At 38.2% G+C, this 22,195-nt stretch overlaps 1 protein-coding gene, 1 long non-coding RNA gene and 1 other non-coding gene across 4 annotated transcripts in view; 1 reads left to right on the forward strand and 2 right to left on the reverse strand.

Annotated features, from left to right (window-relative positions):
- Positions 1–22,195, forward strand: part of MSH3 (mutS homolog 3) — a 113,209-nt gene that overhangs the window by 29,848 nt on the left and 61,166 nt on the right. Inside the window, exons 9-12 of one of the 2 annotated variants that reach the window (XM_036409185.2) lie at positions 5,002–5,114; positions 9,078–9,192; positions 17,028–17,112; positions 19,614–19,723. In XM_036409185.2, the coding sequence (XP_036265078.1) occupies positions 5,002–5,114; positions 9,078–9,192; positions 17,028–17,112; positions 19,614–19,723 (423 nt within the window). The remainder of the gene's footprint in view (positions 1–5,001; positions 5,115–9,077; positions 9,193–17,027; positions 17,113–19,613; positions 19,724–22,195) is intronic. The other variant, XM_045571671.1, reaches the window with a different exon arrangement.
- Positions 876–20,562, reverse strand: LOC118702804. Its single transcript, XR_004982847.1, has 3 exons — positions 20,433–20,562; positions 2,440–2,444; positions 876–894 (listed from the first exon to the last, which is right to left on the reverse strand). It is a non-coding gene; the product is annotated as an uncharacterized LOC118702804 (long non-coding RNA).
- On the reverse strand, positions 20,434–20,562 carry LOC118704020. The gene has a single exon (XR_004983253.1). It is a non-coding gene; the product is annotated as a small nucleolar RNA SNORA33 (small nucleolar RNA).

A 22,195-nucleotide genomic window follows, 5' to 3' on the forward strand; every position in this document is an offset into this window, starting at 1 on the left:
TTAGCTCGTCCATATAGTTTTTGTGCCTTTTAAAAAAAAGTTTCATTATGTGGTCTATGGGATTTTTCTGATATTTTTGTTCTAGTGGTTGTCTTTATCATTACAGTTTCACATAAAGCCCTTAGTCTTCTAAGAAAGTGATGCTAGTTCCCTACTATAAGCAGTGTTAAAATTAATTTCATACTAATTCTGAAGTAGAGATACTGTAACTATGTTACATAGCTTCTTTTATTCAATCTCGACCTCTATTGTACTTTCAAAGGAGCGATTCATCATTCAGCCAGGAAGCTTGGAACTCAATCAGTATTATTATTATCAGTAAGTACGCTGTCAGAAGAGGCCTTGTGAGTTTTCCTAGAGTAGATTGTCAGCCCTTAACAAGGCTCTTTTTGTCTATGAAAATCATAGTTTCTAAAGTCAGCATAGATCATAAAATTGGCTAGCTATCATTTATTTGGTCACAGTTGAATGTTAGTTTAAAACCTGTGTAGGTGGTCTATTATTCAACACCAGAGTCACCGGGTTGACATTGAAAGGTATTATGGGGTCTGATGTCCTCAACCCTCTTTTCAGTGTGGGCTCCACACTTGTTGAGAGTTTTATCACCATTTAATTTTTCAAAAATAATATGTTTGGCAACAGAGGCATGCCACATATGAAAAGAATTTTTAAAAATGACAAATCTTTGTTTAAACAGTCCAGCTTGGTGTACCTCATGTAATGACAGACTTGTATCCTGATGTTAGTCCTCCTGTCCAGCACAGACAGAGAGTTGCCACCTTGGCCCCGGGAGGAGCAGGCAGCCTTGGCAGAGGGTGGAAAACGGAAGGTGTTTTCGTAATATTTTAGACCCAGGTCAATTTATATTACCATAGTTTATTAAAATTTTTTATTCTAATCCTCACCCTAGGATATAATTTTATAGAGGCGGAGGAAGAGGGAAGAGAGAGACAAAATCTATGTGAGAGAGAAACATCGATTGGTGGCCTCTCGTATGTGCCCTGACTGGGAATTGAACCTGCAACTCTTTGGTGTACAGGATGGTGCTCCAACCAATTGGTGAAAGATATTTATTGCCTTCTCTAACAGAGCAGCTGAAACATAGACTACCATTGGAGAAGATTTACATTTCTACTTCGTATTCTGTCCTAGGTTGGCTGCCAGAATTGTTCGTGTAGACTGATAAAAATTAAAACCCTCTTTCCCCTGGCTTCCTGCTGAGTTCAGATGGAACACATTTGAAGTGTAGAATCTGTGCTGTTGCACATGATTCAGATGTCAGTATTCCACAGACTGACTACAGTTTGGGGAAATCAAGACTGACAGTTCTATGTTTAATGTAGAAACTTATTAAAATCTAGTTTGATAAAATTCTAATTGCATGCTACTCATTATGTATATAAGTGTTTCAACTTGCTTCAATTTAAGAAATACAGGAAAACACAGATATGAAATGAAAAAATATCTTTTTAATTTTAATTTCAAGAGAAGAAGGAAGAGAGAGAGATAGGAACATCAATGTTTAGAGAGAATCATTAATCAGTTCTCTCCTGCACACTCCCCACTAGGGCATACTTACCAGGAATCAAACTGTGACCTCCTGAATCATAGGTCAACACTCAACCACTGAGCCATAACCAGCCGGGCCAGATAAGAGATCTTTAACTCCAACCAGTTTATGGAAAAAATTTTACATGAGAACGATTAATATACAGATTACAGAACAATGAATTTATCACTTTTGGAATACTTCCATGAAAGCCTCAAAGATAATGGACAAGTCCTTTTTTATCAGATTTAATGGGTTTCTAACTCCTTATCTGCTTATCATACAAAATGTTAATTAGAACAGTAATTGAGTTACCCACTGCCTTCGTGTTCACTCTAAGAACTTGTACAAAAACACTCTGGAGCTCATGTAAGGTCACTCTTTGCTTTTTGAGTCGCTAAATAATAACTTTGCTGTTAAAATCCAGATATTAAGGGAGTCTACAGCAAAAATGATAAGAGACTTGCCATAGTTAGTCTGACACTCCCTCTCCAGCAGATAAAGGTGGAAAAATTCTTCTTCAGCACCACATATGGGAGGAAATCTTCCTCTTAGGTTTCTTCCTGAACCCACTTATGCCTGTCTAGTCTTGTAATAGAACAGGAAGAGCCTTTGGAGCCAGATATGTTGGCACAGGTTTCCTGGGAAAAAATGAAAACACTAAGAAATCAAGTTTATAACTTTATTTGAGCAACATGGAACATAATGACAAGGATATTATATCCCAGGGAACCAAAAGTCATTCAGCATCAGAAAATATGAGTAATATGTTAAGAAAGAAAGTGAGAGAGACCACATGATCATTTTAACACATATAGATAGAACATTAGGTAAGATTCAACAATCCTTTATACTAAGATTTCATTTTTTACTCTAACTGGGAATTTTACCAAACCTTAGACTAAATCATTTATCTCCAAACCTACAGCAAACATTATACCTAGGAGTTGAAACTCTTCCCCATTAATGTCATTAAGAAAACAAAGGATGCCTGTTAGCATTACTTTTGTTCAACACAGCCCTGGACTTCTTAGCCAATAGTGTAATGAGGTAGGAAAAAGAAATTAATCTAAATATATATAAACCCAAAATGCAAATATACCGAAGGGCAGAACAACCAAACCACCCATCGCTATGATGACCACCGGGGGGTACGTGCAGAACATGGCGGGCATTGGCAGCAGGTGGCAGAGTTTGGAACATGGCGAGCATCGGTCATGGGATGGTGGAGCAGGTGAGCAGGGGCACCAGATCAAGGCAGGGCTATGTCACTCTCATTGGGGCCAGCCTCTGGTGGTTACTGAAAATTCTTTGCTCCCACACACCATGGTCCTGCCCTGCACTCACACCTGCTGCTGGCATTGGCCCTGCTTGCACTGGGTGCCAGCGCTTGGCGCCAGCCCTGATCACCCGGCACTGTCAGCGGATGCGAGTGGCAGCTGCTGGCCCCAGTTGTCCCTTAGGACTTTTCCACTTCCCCCTGCTCCTGAGGGGTGATCGGGACCAGCAGCCATCTCTCGAACCTTCTGCCAGTGACGGCCCCCCTTGCACCTGCTGCTGGTGTCAGCCCCAAGGTGTGAGTGGGGCTGGTGCTGTCAGCACATGGGAGTGGAGGTGGAGGAAGCGGGGCTGCCAGCAGATGGGGGAAGGATAGAAAGGGGAGCAGCAGGAGGGACTGGGTGGGAGCATGGAGGATGGGCCCATAGTTCCTTTCAAGGTGCATGAATTCATGCATTGGGCCCTTAGTAGATATTATAAAGGAGAGACAGTTTTTTGTTTTTTTTTTTCATCTGATATTAATGCATACAAAGACAATACAAAAAACCAGTTAGTGTTCAGGATAGTTACTACATATAAAATTGATAGGCTCATATATGCTAATAATAACACTTTAGCAAATAGAATTGAAGAAGAGGTTCCCTTTTGTATTTATTAAAGTAATTGACCTTGATGTAACCGGTTTGGCTCAGTGGATAGAGCGTTGGTCTGCAGACTGAAAGGTCCCAGGTTTGATTCTGGTCAGGGGCATGTACACTGGTTGCGGGCACATCCCCGGTGGGGGGTGTGCTGGAGGCTGTTGGTCGATGTTTCTCTCTCATTGATGTTTCTAGCTCTCTATTCCTCTCCTTTCCTCTCTGTAAAAAATCAATAAAATATATTTTTTAAAAAAGTAATTGACCTTAATTTCAGTGAGTTTTTTTTTTAATTTCTTTATTGATTACGGTGTAACATATGTGCCTTTATTCCCCCATTACCTCCCCACTCCCATGCCCCGACTCATGCCCTATAGTCTGTGTCCATTGGTTAGGCTTATATGCATGCATTCAAGTCCTTTGGTTAATCTCTCCCCCTTCCCCCTCCCCTCCCCTACCTTCCCTCTGAGCTTTGATGGTCTGATCAATGTTTCTCTGTCTCTGGATCTATTTATGTTCATCCATTTATTGTTGTTCATTATATTCCACAAATGAGTGAGATCATGTGAGATATATATATATATATATATATATATATATATATATATATATATATATTTAAATATATTTTATTGATTTTTTACAGAGAGGAAGGGAGAGAGATAGAGAGCTAGAAACGTCGATGAGAGAGAAACATTGACCAGCTGCTTGCCTCTTGCACACCCCCTATCGGTGATGTGCCCGCAACCAAGGTACATGCCCTTGACCGGAATCGAACCCAGACCTTTCAGTCCGCAGACTGATGCTCTACCACTGAGCCAAACCGGTTTTGGCGAGATCATGTGATATTTATCTTTCCCGGCCTGGCTTATTTCATTTATCTTAATGCTCTTCAGTTCCATCCATGCTATTGAAGCGTTCAGCATAGTTGCTACATATAAAATTGATAGGCTCATATATGCTAATGATAACACTTTAGTAAATAGAATTGAAGAAAAGGTTCCCTTTTGTATTTATTAAAGTAATTGACCTTAATTTCAGTGAGTTCTTTTTTTTTTTTAATAAAATATATTTTATTGATTTTTTACAGAGAGGAAGAAAGAAGGATAGAGAGTTAGAAACATCGATGAGAGAGAATCATCGATCAGCTGCCTCTTGCAGACCCCCTACTGGGGATGTGCCCGCAACCAAGGTATATGCCCTTGACCAGAATCGAACCCTGGGACCTTTCAGTTAGCAGGCTGACGCTCTATCCACTGAGCCAAACCGGTTTTGGCAATTTCAGTGAGTTCTTGATAAAAATATAAAGTACTCATGGTGTGCTAGGTGACATAACAGTAGTAAAAGTAATAATTACATTTTATGAAATGGAACTTTTCAACCAGGAAACTTCAGATCTTTCTTTCTTTTTTTCTTTTTTTAACTTGGGAGAGAATAAGGAATGCATCTTTATTTTTTTTTCAGTCAGGTCAAGGCCTAAATACACACAGTTCAAGATTATGGAAAATTATCTTTGAAATTTTCATTTTTTTCTTTCAGGGTGCGGGATGACAGAATTCGAGTAGAAAGGATGGATAACATGTATTTTGAATACAGCCATGCTTCCCAGGTGTTTACAGAGTTTTATGTAGAAGATATGATTGACATCAAAGGTAAAGATTATATACATGTTAGCCATATGTCCTCAAATTTAACTGAGTTGAGGTTTGACTAAAGGTGCAAGCTTGACTTTTAATGTCATGAAGGCTAAGTAGTTACCAATACATAATTGGAAGAAGTGGAGGGAAGAGTTTATTGTTCTTACACTGATGAAAAACACTACTATAGTTCTTCTTTTGTAGTTATGACCATTTAGTAATTTACTGGTTTTGACATATTCATTGGCATGTAAGGAGTTACTTACTGACCAACTTTCCTTCTTGTTCTTTTTAAAAGATGGCTCATTATTTTCCCTGCAGTTTTATAGAATGTTTGGATAAACCTCTTGATGAAGGGTAGCATTTCAAAAGTTTGACTACTGGAATTTAAATACCAGAACGTTAATGACAGGGTCTGAATATGTTGGGTAACCATTATTTGTCTAATTCATATTAATGACAGGATCTGAATATGATAGGTAACCATTATTTTCTAATTCACATTTCCTCAGCCAGATATCAGTGCTTGCTTTGGTCTGGACCCCTCATTCCTGTCAGTGCAGCTTAGTTCCTTTTTTTAATCTCTTATCACAGGCTGCGCAGCTTTCTTCATTATCCCATAGACTGACCAGCCTCCCCCAGCTCCCACCCAGGTATCAATATCTTGTGAGCATTTCTCTCCCCATCCCTTTTAATCTCATGGTGACCTGGCCAAATTGAATTGAATGTCTGAGAGTGTAACCCATTTATGACAACTGTCTGCAATATCACAAGAGATCATCTTATGCCCAACTAAAGACAAGACTAAGTCACAAGACTGCCATAAGCCATCTTGGCATCACATTACCTGGAAGGATACAGGGCAGAACACCTGCTTGTGGGCAAGGCACATGTTCTCCCCTTGGTGGAGATATTCCTCAGCGGTCTCTGTAGCAGTGTTTCCCCTTGCTGCTAGTGACAGCTCAGCTGAAGGGAAAGGAGACTTTTAACAGGTGGGTGCAGGATCTGCCTGGCTCAGACGCCCCATGTCCTGCAGGAACCCAATTCCATTGCTGGGATTTGTACAAAGGACATACCAAGTTCAAAGAGTCAGTGTACTCTCAGGGAAGGCCAATTTTCTGGAATTAGGTATTCATAATTCCTCCTAGTCCAGGTGCAGTGTACTGATTTCAGGTCATTTTCACCATATGCAGTGCTACTTCCTAATACACTGGCATTTCATCTTTATCCGGTTTCCTGGGAAACAGAGCTAGAAAGTTACAAGAAGATGAAATTCTCAGAAGAAGGGGAAAGGGCTTTAACTCTTTATTTACACCTTATTTTTATACAAAGTTGAAATTAATAAGGTATATTACTGATTTATCGAAGATATATTTTAATATTATTTCTAAAAGTAATAAATGCCTATTTAAAAAAGTCAAAATATATTTGTGTTTAAAGAAAAAAGTAAAAGTCCCCACTCAAATCCTTATGAATCTTCTTATATATAAATCCTCATATATATATATATATATATACATAAACATCTATATATATAAAAGCCAAAGAGACTGTTACCACTGGTCGACTGAATGACTGATGACTGATCAACTGGTCACTATGACATGTACTGATTACCAGGGGGCAGATGCTCAACTCAGGCTCCCCCAGCCAACCTCCTGTAGCCAGCAACTTCCTGCATTCTCTCCCTGGCTGGCTGGCCAACCTCCCATAGTCCCTATTCCTAGCTGGCTGGCCGACTGGTCCCATTTGGCCCCAATCTGGACTGTGTGAGACAGCCCTGATCAGCCTGATCACTGGACAGGCCAAGGAATACCACCCGTGCACAAATTCGCACAGCGGGCCTCTAGTACACACATAATTGTGTATATTTGTTTAATTAACTTGAACTTGCACTTTCATCTGATTTCTATTGAATGCCTATTATGTGAGGCATAGTGCATTCAGTAAGGAATGAAATAGATAAAAATTCCCCCCTTCTGGAGCTTACATTCTAATGGGGGGAGATGTTACAATAAAATAAGTTAGTGCATTTGAAGAAAGTAAGTGCTCTGAAGAAAGTAAGGCAGGAAGGGGGTGAAACTTTTTCAATTAAGATGACATTTGATAGTATATTAGTTTAATATGTATAGCAAAAGGGTTAGACACTATATATAGTTATTACAGTTTTACTGACTATATTTCTTAAGCTGTATATTACATCCCCGTGACTGTTTTTTTATACATCTGCCAATCTATAGTTCTTTTAAAAAATATATATATATATTTTATTGATTTTTTTACAGAGAGGAAGGGAGAGGGATAGAGAGCTAGAAACATCGATGAGAGAGAAACATCGATCAGCTGCTTCCTGCACACCCTCTACTGGGGCTGTGCCCGCAACCAAGGTACATGCCCCTGACCGGAATCGAACCTGGGACCTTTCAGTCTGCAGGCCGATGCTCTATCCTCTGAGCAAACCAATTTTGGCCTATCTATACTTCTCCATCCCTGAGGGTGAGCTTTTACACAGGGTGGTGAGGAAGACTTTACCAAGGAAATGGCCCTTGAACAAATGGTTAACAAAGATTGGAGGAGTTAAGGGCGAAGCCAATTGGACATATGAAGGTACAGAGTCGCATATCTTAAGTGCCTGGTATGTTTAAGGGATGGCAGGGGGCCTGGGTGTTGGAACTAAGGGGAGCTCAGCGTTAAAGAGGAGATGGGAGGGCAAGGTGTGTAGGACCTTACAGACTTAAGGACTTGAGGTTTTCACTCAGTGAGTTGGGGGATGGATGTTTGAGAACTTTTAAGTAAAGTAATCTAATTTGAGGTACATTTTAAAAAGGATTCTTTTGGCTGTATTCTGTTAAGAATATCCTATAGGTCACAGAGAGGAGCTGAGAGGGTGGCTGGAAAGTTGAAAATATTTTTGCTGAGAAATGAGAATGGTCATTCAACTCTTTTCCCTCTTATTTGGCAATATGTTATGGTTAGTTTTTTGTATTAGTACAGAAGAGCAATGAGTCATTCCTATTAGTAGGTGAGTAATAATCTAGACTTACTACGATTTATTTAACTGTTACACTAGTGCAGTGTTTTTCAACCTTTTTTGGGCAAAGGCACACTTGTTTCATGAAAAAAATCATGAGGCACACCACCATTAGAAAATGTTAAAAAATTTAACTCTGTGCCTATATTGACTATATATAAAGTAATTCTCTTGAATAGGAATCAAATAAACACAAAGAAAGTATTTTATAATTACTTTATTATGAAATATTAAGTAAACAAAATAGTGAAAAATTATAAAATTCTTGTCTTGTCTGCACCTACGGCACACCAGGCAACGTGTGCCGCGGAACAGCGGTTGAAAAACGCTGCACTAGTGGCATTCGGTTAGGTTTTCTCTAGTTTTTTACTCTTACAAAAGATTTTCCAACTCACTTCCTTGTTTACATATTAATATATATATATATATATATATATATATATATATATATATATATATTATTGATTTTTTACAGAGAGGAAGAGAGAGGGATAGAGAGTTAGAAGCATCAATGAGAGAGAATCATGGATCAGCTGCCTCTTGCACACCCCCATTGGGGATGTGCCCGCAACCAAGGTACATGCCTTTGACCGGAATCGAACCTGGAACCTTTCAGTCCACAGGCCGATGCTCTATCCACTGAGCCAAACCAGTTTCGGCCTGTTTACACATCTTTGATGTGCATTTTGTAGTATTACTGAGTCAAAGGAGATGAGCATTTTACATTTTGAACAAGTTGCTCCATTGCTTTACAAAAAGGCTTGTTCCACCACTAGACAATGGCCTTTCCCATGCCCTGGGTAATCATCTGGATTTTTCCAGAGGTCAGTTTTAAGGAGATAGTCTCTATTATTTCAATGACTATAAACTAAATTTTATTTAACTTTCATTTTTTAAATAATGGTGAATAATAATTCTAACGAAGGTATGTATAATATTACTTTTAGGTTCTCAAAGCCTTTCCAGCGCCATGATCTTGGAGAAGCCTGTGATTTGCTCTTTGGCGGCCATAATAAGATACCTCAAAGAGTTTAACTTGGCAAAGGTGCTTTCCAAACCCATGTAAGTGATTCCTCAAAAATTAAAAAGGGGAGGGCTTATTTAACAACATCTTTTGAATTTGGCAAACACTATTCTCGGAGAATTTTACTTGCTATTGATAGAATGCTCTATTTGAGGGCAGGGCTGAACTATGTGGTATTGTTCCTAAGACTACTAAAGCTATTAACTGATATAAAAAACATTGATAGAATCCTTAATAATTCCATCAGTTTGTGTTCATAATAGCTATTTAATGTAGTGGAGTTTTGGCTGCAAAATTTGCTTGATTCTAAAGCACAGTTAATTGGCAAGTAGTAGAAAGTGGAATTAAGAAGTGGTATTAAAAAGGAATCATAAAATTTCATTGCCTTTCTTATTCTTGGTTTCACTTCTTATTTCATGGGTCATAAAGTTGGACACAAAGAGAACAGCTTCTAACAAGTGTTTTTTTTTAAATTCAATTTTAAATTTATTTATTTATTTATTTATTTATTTTAAAAATATATTTTATTGATTTTTTTACAGAGAGGAAGAGAGAGGGATAGAGAGTTAGCAACATTGATGAGAGAGAAGCATCGATCAGCTGCCTCTTGCACACCCCCCACTGGGATGTGCCCGCAACCAAGGTACATGCCCTTGACCGAAATCGAACCCAGGACCCTTGAGTCCGCAGGCCGACGCTCTATCCATTGAGCCAAACCGGTTTCGGCTAATTTTTTATTTTTAATCCTCACCTGAGGATATGTTTTCCATTGCTTTTTAGAAAGAGTGGAAGGCAGGTAGTTGGGGAGGGAGGGAAAGAGCAAAGGAGGAAGGGAGGGAGGGACGGAGAGGGAGAGAGAGAGAGAAACTTTGACATGAGAGAGACACATCGATTGGTTGCCTCCTGCACAGACTGAGGATCAAACCTGCAACCCAGGTACTTGCCCTTGACCAGGAATCGAACCTGGGAACCTTCATTGTGTGGGCCGACACTCTAACCACTTAGGATCCTTGGCCAGGCCATAGACAGCTTTTAAAAAAGTGATTAATTTTGTAGAGTTCAGAGATTTAAAAGCTGGCAAGTGACATTGTAGGAAAATACTAGTTTAAAAACCAGTGGAATGAAAAAAGGTAGGGAGATAATTCTCTTGCCTTCCTGTGTCCCACCTCCACTAGCCCCTGGTCTTTGGCTTGGTAAAGAATTACCCTCGCTCATATTGATCCAGGTTAAGTAAGCTGCTTTCAGCCCTGCAGAGGTGGGGGGACCGATGGAGCGATCTTAGTAAAATGGCTGAGTATGAATTGAGGGACAAAGAGGTGGTGCTAGTTTGAGTTTACTGGAGAGAGTGGAAGAATCCACTTTCTTTTTGTGATGTCTTTTGTTTGGTGTGTCTTCCAGTGTGTGGCATTTAGGATAGAACAGAATATCATTTTTCTGTAAATAGTTTTGTCCTGATTAAAAGCAGCCTAAATGTCCATCAACAGCAGCGTGGGTTCATTGTGTTATATTCCTGCACTGTAATGTAATACAGCAATGAAAATGAACGGACTAGAGCAGTGGTTCTCAACCTTCCTAATGCTGCGACCCTTTAATACAGTTCCTCATGTTGTGGTGACCCCCAACCATAAAATTATTTTTGTTGCTACTTCATCACTGTAATTTTGCTACTGTCGCGACCTACACATTGAGAACCGCTGCTGTAGAGCCCAAGACCATTGGAAAACACAGATACTTACATTACGATTCATCAACAGTAGCAAAATTACAGTTATGAAGTAGCAACGAAAATAATTTTATGGTTGGGGGTCACCACAACATGAGGAACTGTATTAAAGGGTCGCAGCGTTGGGAAGGTTGAGAACCACTGGACTAGAGATTCATGTGTCAGTACTAAAATATTTTTTATTAGCATTATATTAAGCCAAAAGTCGAATTGCTGAAGAGTACACCCGATAGGTCAATATGTGAAGTTAGGAACATGTGAAACAGTAGTAGAATACGTACATATATTGAGAAGTAGAAAGACATGCATGGGAATGAGCAACAACAAATTCAGAAGAATGGGGCTCGAGGGAAACCATAGAGGTCGGTGGGGAAATGGCCCAGAGGAGTTCTGCTTTATGTTTCTTTTTTAATCTGGGTACAATATTAATCTACATATGTTTTAGTGCGGCTGAAGTGTTTTATTAAAAAAAAAAAAAATAGTAGCCTGGCATTATACCTCATGGGCTCCACCAGAGATCACTCTGTATGGTTGGTGGTGTTGGATCCCATAAGAAAAGGATGACAGGCTATCTGCCATTTGACTTGTTTCTGTTAGGGAGCCCCTCACTGAGGTAGGACTAGTGACATAGCTTTCCCATTACCAGCCGAGTACTGTACTGAAAATATTGGGGGGAGGGGAGAACGACACTCTGTAAAGTATATGATTGTCTAACCACTATGCTGTACACCCAAAACTAATACACAATGATATTGAATGTAAACTGTAATTGAAAAAATAAAAAACTAGATAAAAGCCTTACCCCCTACCCCCGCCAAAAAAAAAAAAAAAAAAAAGATTTGTTTTTCTCTCTACATCACCAGCAATGAAGTATTACTATTGAAATAAGAAAACTGACTTTTTCTAAAATCAGGCTCTCCTGTGTATAGAAGTAGATAAATTTGGATCTGAAAACATTATTGTGCCCTCCTTATGTGTAATTCCAGGTAAAAATAATACTAAAATGTTTATTTGTACTAAAATTAAAATAGCTTATTTTAAAATTACCTGACTTGATAGATGGAGTGCAGCTGAACTTACATCGGGTGGTGATGTTGGGGAGTGGCCAGGGAACTGGATCTGCTAGGGACTTAGTATGTGGCTCATCTGCCTCTTGGGTAACCATTTCCTCTCATTCCCATAGAGTAAGACAAAATAAAGACACAAAGAAGTCCAAAATGCAGGCCCTCACATTGTATATCACCCAACATATGTCCAGCACTTAGTAGGCAGTCAGTAAATACAGGATTAGTGAAAAAGAGAGAAGGAAGGAATTCTTTAACCTGGGAGTATGGATTTGATTTGAAATTGCAGAAAAATGTTTTTGGGAGCCAAGATTAATGAATAAAGATCAAACTGGTACCATTGTTTTTGCTTAAAAATGAAATGGGAGTAATGATATTTTACAGGTGGCATGTGAATTGGCTCAGAATGTAGTTTCCAAAGTGTAATTCCACAGTTTTTATATCTTGGAAAAAGAACGTAGCCTCTCAAAGGGATTACTTTGGAAAAACGTGCATGTTCTCATTCTTATTTAAAATTCAGTCCTATTGCTTTAAAAGCTCAGCAGTTGAGGTAGGATTATATTTAGTTTAGGAGTCATGTGATTGGGGGACATTCAGTTGTGTTGTTTTGCAAATGCTTTCACAAAGGTTGCTGCATATTTCATTAAAATCTTTTTTTTTTTTTTTTAAATATATTTTATTGATTTTTCACAGAGAGGAAGAGAGAGAGATAGAGAGTTAGAAACATCGATGAGAGAGAATCATCGATCAGCTGCCTCTTGCACACCCTCCACCGGGGATGTGCCCGCAACCAAGGTACATGCCCTTGCCCGGAATCGAACCTGGGACCCTTCAGTCCGCAGGCCGACGCTCTATCCACTGAGCCAAACCGGTCCCGGCTCATTAAAATCTTGACATACATTTCTTTAAAGGTCTTTGTGCATTTACAAAGGCTTTTGGAGGAAAATAAACCATTTTAGGAATTGTTCTTATGGATGGATTAAATGAGGCTTTATTAGATAGAGCAAATTTTGCTTTATGTCCTTTCACTGTAATAAATCAGAGCCGAATGAATATTTCCTGAGTCCTGTGCATCCTTCTAGTGAGTCATTGAACCTAGCAGTCTTTTGGGAACCGTTATACGCCTTTCTTTTTATTTGCCTGTCTAATATGCTTATTGGAAACATTTAGGAATGCAGAGATATTTATTTTGTTTAATCGCAAATCAAGTAGAAGTGAATCTACAGTAAAGCAAATGTTGTAATAGAACACACTTTGTAATAATTAAAATTTGTAATAATTTTATAAAATTAAATCTATATTAATTAAATTAAATATGCAAAGATTAGGCAAATGGTAAATGTATGACCTCTGAAAACTGTACATAGAGAACTATTTTTCTCTATTGATTTAATATGTAACATGATAGATTTTTTTCTTTGTTTTCATTTTAAAATATATTTAAATAGGATCTTTGAAGGGGTTGACCTTTCAGATACGTTCTGTACCCTTATTGCCTCTCTCTAATTCAGGAAGATTTTTTAAAAGTAGTTTAGTAATGGTATAGTGTCTTAAATTTCTGTGGCAAATTAGAAGCAAGTATATTTTTTTTCCATTTTAAAACTTGAGGAAACAAAAGCATCCTTTGCATTTTTGTTGTCTTAAATATTAATGAAATATGTTCCCATGTTAGTTTATAATATTTCTATCCAGGTTCACACAGCAGGAACCGTAGCCAGGAATTATTTATGAGATTCATTTCAAAGCAGATGAAATTTAGCTTCTTCGAAAAGGATAAATAATTCAGAATTTTATTTTTTGTTAGTATTTCAGAGCATTAATCATATCGTTGAATTCCTATGGATGTTGGCAGATTCAACCCTTAGTTCAAAAGTGTGTATAATTTCCAGTGGAAATAGGACTGACATAAGGAAAATTTCCCCCAACTCCAGAACATATTATCAACCAAACATTTGGGAAAACCAGCAGCAAAATTGGTTCTTACAATTGTTTGATAATTATTGTTCCATAGGGCCAGTTTAGTTTAATATTGTCCCATGGTTGATCTTTTATTAAAAATCAATGCAGATGTCAAGTTTAAAGAAACCCTGCTTCTCCCAGCATCTACTTGGAGGTCTAGATAACTTGTTCACTAATGGCAAAAACCAAAACAAACAAAAAAACCTCCCCCCACCCCATACACACACAAAACACTGTTAAATTAAAAAAGAACCTGTACAGGCAGTCCTTAGAGATACTGTGGTTTTGGTTCCAAACCACTGCAGTAAAACAAGTATTATTTTAAATATATACCTTTATTGATTTCAAAGAGGAAGGGAGAGGGAGAGAGAGAGAAACATCAGTGATGAGAGAGAATCATTGATAGGCTTCCTTCTGTATATCCCCTACGAGGGATCGAGCCCGCAACCCAGGCATTGCTCTTTGAACCTGCAACTCTTCAGTCTGCAGGCGATGCTCTATCCACTGAGCCAAATAGGCTAGGGCAGCAAGTATTATATTATTTTAAAGTGAGCCGTAATCATTTGCAGGTGAAGGATCTTGCCATCAATTTTTAATACTGTATATGCAGATCTATGAAGCACAGTAAAAAGAGCTAACATAAGCCAGTTTGGTTCACAGTTACTGGTAGATAGTAGGAGGCCCAGTAATTATATGAAGGTGAGGGATTTAAGCCTCCTCCCCAACCCTCTCTCTCCCTGGTTGTATGTTAGTTCAAACAAAATTCTGCTACACATATAGATACTTTTTAGCAAGCAGGTACAGAGCGCAGTCATGCAAACTCTTCTATGAGCATCTTGAAATTCTAATCTGTCTTCTCAATGTTCTTCCTTCAAAGGCTCAGTTGAGGCATAGGAGGAGCAGGATTTCAGTTTTAGTTGGTGTTAGGTGACAGGACCCTCTGATGATTGGTGGAACGGGATGCTTTTGGAATCCTAAACCTAAGACACCATTCTTTAGGGTATGGACTGTTGGGTGTACAAGTTCTTGTGAAGGTGAAGGCAACTGAACAGACAGTATTTCTGGACAGTCCACACATCTTCAATGCCACTAATTTTACTTTACACTTCCGACGTTAACGGGAGATAAAGGCAGCTTGCCAAGATGTTTTAAGGAAAGGTTGGTAGATTGTGGGTTCTTGATTAGTCTTTCATGCCAGCTAAGCACCCTCTAGACTCTGTCTGATTAAAGTGTGCAAGTGTTGACTGGTGTAGATTAAACCTAACTTTTGTGAACAGAGGAATGACATATCTAAACACATGGGCACTGATTAGATACTAACTCTGAGTCCAGCCTATTAATGCTTCCAGCTTGGATTTTTTTTTTTTTTTTTAACCAGGAAGCTGTATTAACACCTGTCAGCTTCAGAGCCAACCACTGCCCAATTGTTTCTTCCTGAAAATGTTTTACATTTTATTACTGACCTTGGGTGTTCACAGACATTTCTGAGCAAAGGAAAACACACTGGCTTCCCTATAGGAAGATGGCAAATATTTGTTGAGCATCTACTTTCTGCTAGGCCCTGCAGGTGCTACAAATTATGTGATATCAATAATCCTTGCCTCCAAGGAGCTAAGATCTATGTTTTAGATTTTTATTTATTTCAGATAAGAAAGGCTAGAGAGAGAGAGATAGAAACATCAGTGATGAGAGAGAATCATTGATTGGCTGCTTCCTGTATGCTTCCCACTGGGGATCAAGCCTGCAACCCAGGCATGTGCCGTGACTGGAAATTGAACCGTGACCTCCTGGTTCATAGGTTGATACTCAGCCTCTGAGCCGCAGAGGCGGGCCAAAAACCTATTAATGCGGACTGCCCAAGAACATAAATTATTGTAATTACATTACTGAATGACTACCTGCTATATGAAGGAGAGAAAGGGCTACATACATCTGATATCCATCAGTGCTGGAGTTACTTCCCTCTAAAAATTATTAACAAGTTATCATTCTTTGGAAGCTAGGTCAAATCTGTCGCAGATGAATTACACTGCCAAAGGACAGCATTCAGTTACTAGGCAACATTCCTAATGTGCAGTACGTTATTTCTTTGTCAGGGCTCTGGAGCTTTAGCTGAGGAGTCATCTAGAAGTGGAGGCATCTTTCAATGAATGCTGGCTTTGATTTTAGGCTCTAGATTCCTGGATGAGGGCTTGTTTCCATAACTGGCTTGGGAAACTGGGTTTTATTTAAATCTTGTTACAGCTATGATGGAAACACTCATGCTCTCCCTCCAAATAGTTTAGTGACCTTGCCATGCTGTTTCTTGCCTTTAAGCCACCAAATCTGTAAGTGCTATTGACATAAATGTCAAAGGACTGACTGGCTTATAAACGACATTGAATCCTGTATCAGTAATGCATTGATTAGTATACTTTTTAACATGAAAGACTAGTAAAGACAAAATTGGAATTGTGCATACATTTATTCATCATATTGCAACTCAATACTCAAGTCTATTTGAAATTTATTGAACTTCTTATTTAGTTTGAAGTAGTAACAGGTACATAAGGAGAATATGAATTCTTTGAGCTTAAGGAAATATTTTCTGCAACTTTTTCAATTTTATACTCTATTAAAACAGCCACATTAGTGTGCATTGTTAATTAGAGAATAAATAACATTTGTTGCATGTATCAGAATGTTGATTAAAATCTGTTCAAGGGTTTATCAAGATGATCTCATGCTAATGAATAAGAAGGATGTTTTTTAAGTATCTTGACATATTTTTTAAGCTAATTGCATAGTTGTTTCCTGAAGATACCATACCACCACATGCTCTGCCAATGATAAAAGACTATGTTTAGTCCTGTTTCTGGAAATATATTAAAAAGTGGTTTGTAACACTTACTTTCCTTCCTTGTTCTTGTGTTTGGTTTGAGAGCAACTGTCCTTATTTTGCCACCAACCTTTTTAATGACACCAGCATCAATGGGAGACAATAATCCAGTAAATACTCTTTTAGCTCCTTCTGATTTGATTCTCTACCAAAGAGCTAACTTTTGTCATAAAGTCACTGGAATATTTCTAGAGCTTACCTTAGTTCTTTATGCACTTACATCAAGATTCATATTTTGTTCTTTTACAGGAAATTTAAACAGTTGTCAAGTGCAATGGAATTTATGACAATTAATGGAACAACATTAAGGAATCTTGAAATCCTACAGAATCAGGTCAGGTAAACATAAGGGCTAGTTGTTTCAAATGGTTTTGAAAAACAAAATTTGGAATAAGGTAGTATTCTTAGGAATATAGTTGAAAGCAACAATATTGTCTTCAACTGACTGCTCTGCTTGTCCTGTTATCTATTTATTAGTTGATAATTGTTGGACTGCTTTTTGGAGAATTAAATATAGTATAAGAAATACTTCTGTAGGGCTACTTAGGAAACTATACAGCTGTCTTTTTTTAATGATTCAAGTAACATGCTAATTCAGATAATTTCTGTATCATATTTATTTGGAAGAACATCATTTTTGAAAATTCATATGAAGATTTTTTTTGTCTGCTTGATTATATTTTTCTACATTTAACTTTTTCTTGAAATGTTTGCAGTCTTATTTTTTATATAGCATATAAAACAAGTTACTGTGATATTCAATTAGACTGTAAGATGCGTAATAATTCCCTTTACAATTTTTCATCATTTATTTGCTGTTTGTTGATGAATTAGGAAGATAATGGAGCCATTAAAATTATTACTTTCATTTATTATTAAATTGGCACATGGTAATGTGAGGTGATATGTTATAAAATTAATGTTATCATAAAAAAGTCACAGAAATAAGAAGTTTCAAGTCATTTGAGTAAGTAGTGAAGACTGAACCATCTGAGTCAAATGGTTTAAAGCTGTTCAGAAGCATTAGCTACTGTTGTGAATAATAGTAAATATCAAATTTATTCTCCTGACTCCTAGGTTTGTATATTACTAACTAAATTTTTTAATTTAGTTTCTCCCCCTTTCAAACTAAATGTGTATACTAGAGTCCACCTTGTTTCCATTCAATAACATTTTTATTTTGTCATTCATTTCATTTATCCAGAAGTGAGAATCTTTCTCACAAGTCTTTCTCATCAACTCTGTATACATCCCAGGATAGGAAAGAAGTAGTAGGAATGAAAGGACTTTTCTTGGATGAAGAAGAGCTCACAGTCAGTGTCTGCACACACAGCCCAGCGTCCCAAGTTGTCCTTATTCTGCCAAATCCTCCCTGTCCCAGTCCTACTACTCTGTGGAGTCAGTTCTGAAATCATTTGCTAAGGCAAAAATCATTTGTAACCAAAATACCCTTTAAAAATCCTTCCATTGTCAAGACTTGAGCCCTTGTAGAACAGAAGCTGAGAATGAACATCTGCGTGTCTTTGCACTTCAGCCTTGGCCTTCCTTACAGATGAGCAAGGAAGGGGCAATGAGGAGGGGCCAGTGTGAGGGAGAGAGCGGTGTAACAGGACTTGTGTTTGCCCACCCCTCCCTCTCCTGAGCTTGCTTTTCCAGTGATGCCAGATATCTGGAACTTGTTTCACCTCCACTATCCTCATCCTGGGACCCTTTACTGCAGGCAGGCCAGTCAGGCTCTTGTCTCCTTGGTGGTGCTGTTGCTGATGGGACCAGCCCCCTCTGTGGGCCAGTGTCCAGCTCCATCCTCAGGAGCCTCTGTGACCCTGAAGCTGCTCTGTGCTCTGCTTCACTCCTAAGGCCCAGGGAGCTTATGTGATACCTTTTAGAGTTTCTTTCTGCCAGGTGGCATTGGGTCCTAGTTATGAGTCTTTTCCCCCCAAACTTGGATTTAAGTGACCTGAGGGATTTAAAATACTTTTGTCAATCACACAACTGAGTACACTGGGGAGGTTTTCTGTAAGTTCCTGCTTGATGATTTGAAGAAAAAAGGAAAAAGTTAAAATAAAACCACTCAGGTGAAAACTGCAATTTTATGTTCCAAAGAAGATTTAATCTGTTAATAGATTTTTTTTTTTATTTTTTTTTTGTAATACAGTGAAAACTTGGTTAGGATAAACCATCATCTCTAGTTAGTTGTGAAATTTTTATGACTCAACTTTGAAATAGAAAAGTATAGATAGGTAAACTTTTACTAAGGATTTAATAAAACAGACCAAAATAGAGCCCTTCCAGGATAAATTACGGGAGGGCAGTGCAAGTTCACATCCATCTCCAGTACCTTCTACTCCTTCAGTGCTGTTTTGAGAGCATTGGTCTTTAGAACAGTAATTCCGATGCTGTGGGAGATACTGAATTTCCAAAGGCAAATTGTATTTCCCAAGGCAGTAAGATATATTGATATTATTATATTTTTAAGATGCTTAGGACAAATATATAATTCAAAAGAGATTTCTGAATAATTTATTCTTAGTTAACCAAAAACAACACAGATTATCTCTTTTCTGTGCAAAATATCAATACTTTTGGTATATTGTATGTGTATATATATATGTATGTTTGTGTTGTGTGTGTGTGTGTGCATGTATACACACATGTTCACTGATCAAACATTAAATGAACACTTGTTATGAGCCACACTTTATGCCAGGCATATGTAACATTGAATATTGTTACATTCCGTTGATCCACGGAATAACTACGGCACCTGGTCAACTAGCAATTTTGGTACCAATACAATTATCTAGTTAATAAAACTTGTTTTCTGGTCTTTCTCAGACTGACATGAAAAGCAAAGGAAGTTTATTTTGGGTTTTGGACCATACTAAAACTTCATTTGGGAGACGGAAGTTAAAGAAGTGGGTGACTCAGCCGCTACTTAATTTAAGGTAAAGGGAATTTTTTGATTGTGTTTAATCTGAAATTACATATAGTAGTGAAAGTAAAGGTATGTTGGCCTCCTTAAAAACAAAATTACTGTGACATATAAGAACACAACTTTAAATTGGGGAAGATTTTATTTTGTATCTGGCCATAGATATTGTGAGGATTTTTTCCTTGTCCCCAAGAATGAGTCTGCTTGCAGATTGGAGGACACAGGGTATGTTGGGGAAGGTGGGTTATGAGTTAGTTTGGGCCGTCAGTAGCAGAAGGGGGTAAGGAGGAACGGGGTTGAAGAGATGGGGTGCTGCCTTTTGTAGAGGGCTTTGCAGGCGAGGCTGAGGAGTTGGTGGCCAGAGGAAGTTAATCCAGTGATTCTAAGCATGGGAGCGACAGGGTCAGAGCTGGTTTTGTGTGTAGGAGGGGACAAAGTGGTGGTTGTGGGGCAAGTTACCAAGTACATGGAGAGGTTCTGAGGACCTGAGCTGAGTTAGTATCAGTACTCTGAAAAGAGGTCAGGTGTAAGACGTTTAGGACAGTAGAATGAGTAACTAGGGGCACCTTTACTACATACCAAGCACTGCGTTAGAGGCTTTATGTGTACATTTCTTTTAAACTGCATGATGGCCTCACTGTTGGCTACATCTTGTGCTGTGCTTAGTAAATAGTCATCTTGAAAAAAGGATACCAGACACTTTTTATTATTATTTTTTTAACTTCTTATAGCCATTTTCAGGGGCCTTAATGACTTCAGTGTCTTTAAGGCTCGTAACATGGCTTTACTATTGCTAGTTTTCTCTAAATTTCTGCAGAACACATTCAGGTAAGCAGACTTATTGGCTGGTTTAAGTTACCCTGTTTCCCCGAAAATAAGACAGTGTCTTATATTAATTTTTTCTCCCAAAGTTGTGCTAGGTCTTATTTTCAGGGGATGCCTTATCTTTCCATGTGCTAGGTCTTATTTTCGGAGGATGTCTTATTTTCGGGGAAACACAGTAGTAGTAAGTTTTAATTGTTTTGATGATGGTTACCAGATTGCTTCAGCTTTTAGTGGTTATTTCAATTTCCCTTCCTGACCATAAAGACCTTCAGACAGGGGAAGCTGACTAGATAAAGAAGAATTCTGAAAGTGAAACTATCTACATGGGTTCAGTATTCAAATGCTATAAGGATACCTTGTGGAGCAAGAGCAGACAAGACTGCCTTCTGCGGACAGTGTGCGGGACAGCCCCTAAAGGGTGTTGAATCCTGGGTAATGGAAAGGTATCTGCCTAAGCATCCACAGCAGTTTTTAGTATTTTACTTGCTTGGTTAAAATATTCATCAGAAACAGTCCTAACTGGTTTGGCTCAGTGGATAGAGCATTGGTCTGCCGATTGAAGGGTCCCAGGTTTGATTCCGGTCAAGGGCATGTACTTTGGTTGTGGGCACATTCCCAATGGAGGGTGTGCAGGAGGCAGCTGATCGATGTTTCTCTCTCATTGATGTTTCTCTATCTCTCTCCCTCTCTATAAAAAAAAAATCAATAAAATATATTTAAAAAAATATTCATCAGAAACAGACTCATTAGTAGAAGTTTGCATGTGAATTAAAAATGTTTATTTTTATCATTAAATTTGTTTTCTAAAATGAGGATTAACTTGAGATAAGTTCAGTAGACCATGGTGTATGCTCTTTATCGTCTGAACTATGTGTCCCTTGGGATCCTGCTCTCCCAGAAAGGCTGGAGAAAATAAGTACGCCAGGCATTGAACACTGATGCTTTCAAGTGTGAACTTTAAACCAGCTTGGCACGTATGTAGACAGTAACAAACACAATCCCTTTTCCTTTTCTTTTTTATTTTAAGTCATAATTGTAAAACTTTCATCTTTCTAATTGTTCAAATTCCACTTTAAAAGAATTCGTTTAAATCTTAATGGCACTTCAACCTATTCCAAAGAAATTCTCTGAGAAGATATTCAGCTGACTAAGTCAGTGGGTCAGTTATACATTTTTTTGTTCCCCTCCCCCAAACTAACATAGGTGCCATGCATATCACATGGTCCCAGTCCTCCAGGCTAACATTCTGTCTCTGACATTGGCAGCCACATGTTAGTTTAGAACCAGGATTTCTTCTTTAGTGAGAACATAGAACAAATAACTGGTGACAAGGGAACTTAGTAATATAAGGCAGGTCTTCCAAAGTCCTCCAAGACCCCATTAATGCCAATCATCCATGAATTCTCTTAAATCCCTTAAGGTTTTCTTTACATTTTTAGCTTATTTTAACTTCCAAGACAATTTCATATTCTTAAATCCAGGACCAAAAGTTTCAAGTTTCAGAGGATTTTTCACTCCCACCACCTTTTACTTTATAAAGTGACCTCTTTGATGCCCTACACTTACTGACTGATTCAAATAATTCTCTTAGATTACTGAGATTGGATTTTACTTTAACGAAGCTACATAAGTTTTTATAAATAAGTTATGTGTTGTGATT

The sequence above is a fragment of the Pipistrellus kuhlii genome, unplaced genomic scaffold, assembly GCF_014108245.1.
Source record: "Pipistrellus kuhlii isolate mPipKuh1 unplaced genomic scaffold, mPipKuh1.p scaffold_m20_p_4, whole genome shotgun sequence".
NCBI lineage: Eukaryota > Metazoa > Chordata > Mammalia > Chiroptera > Vespertilionidae > Pipistrellus > Pipistrellus kuhlii.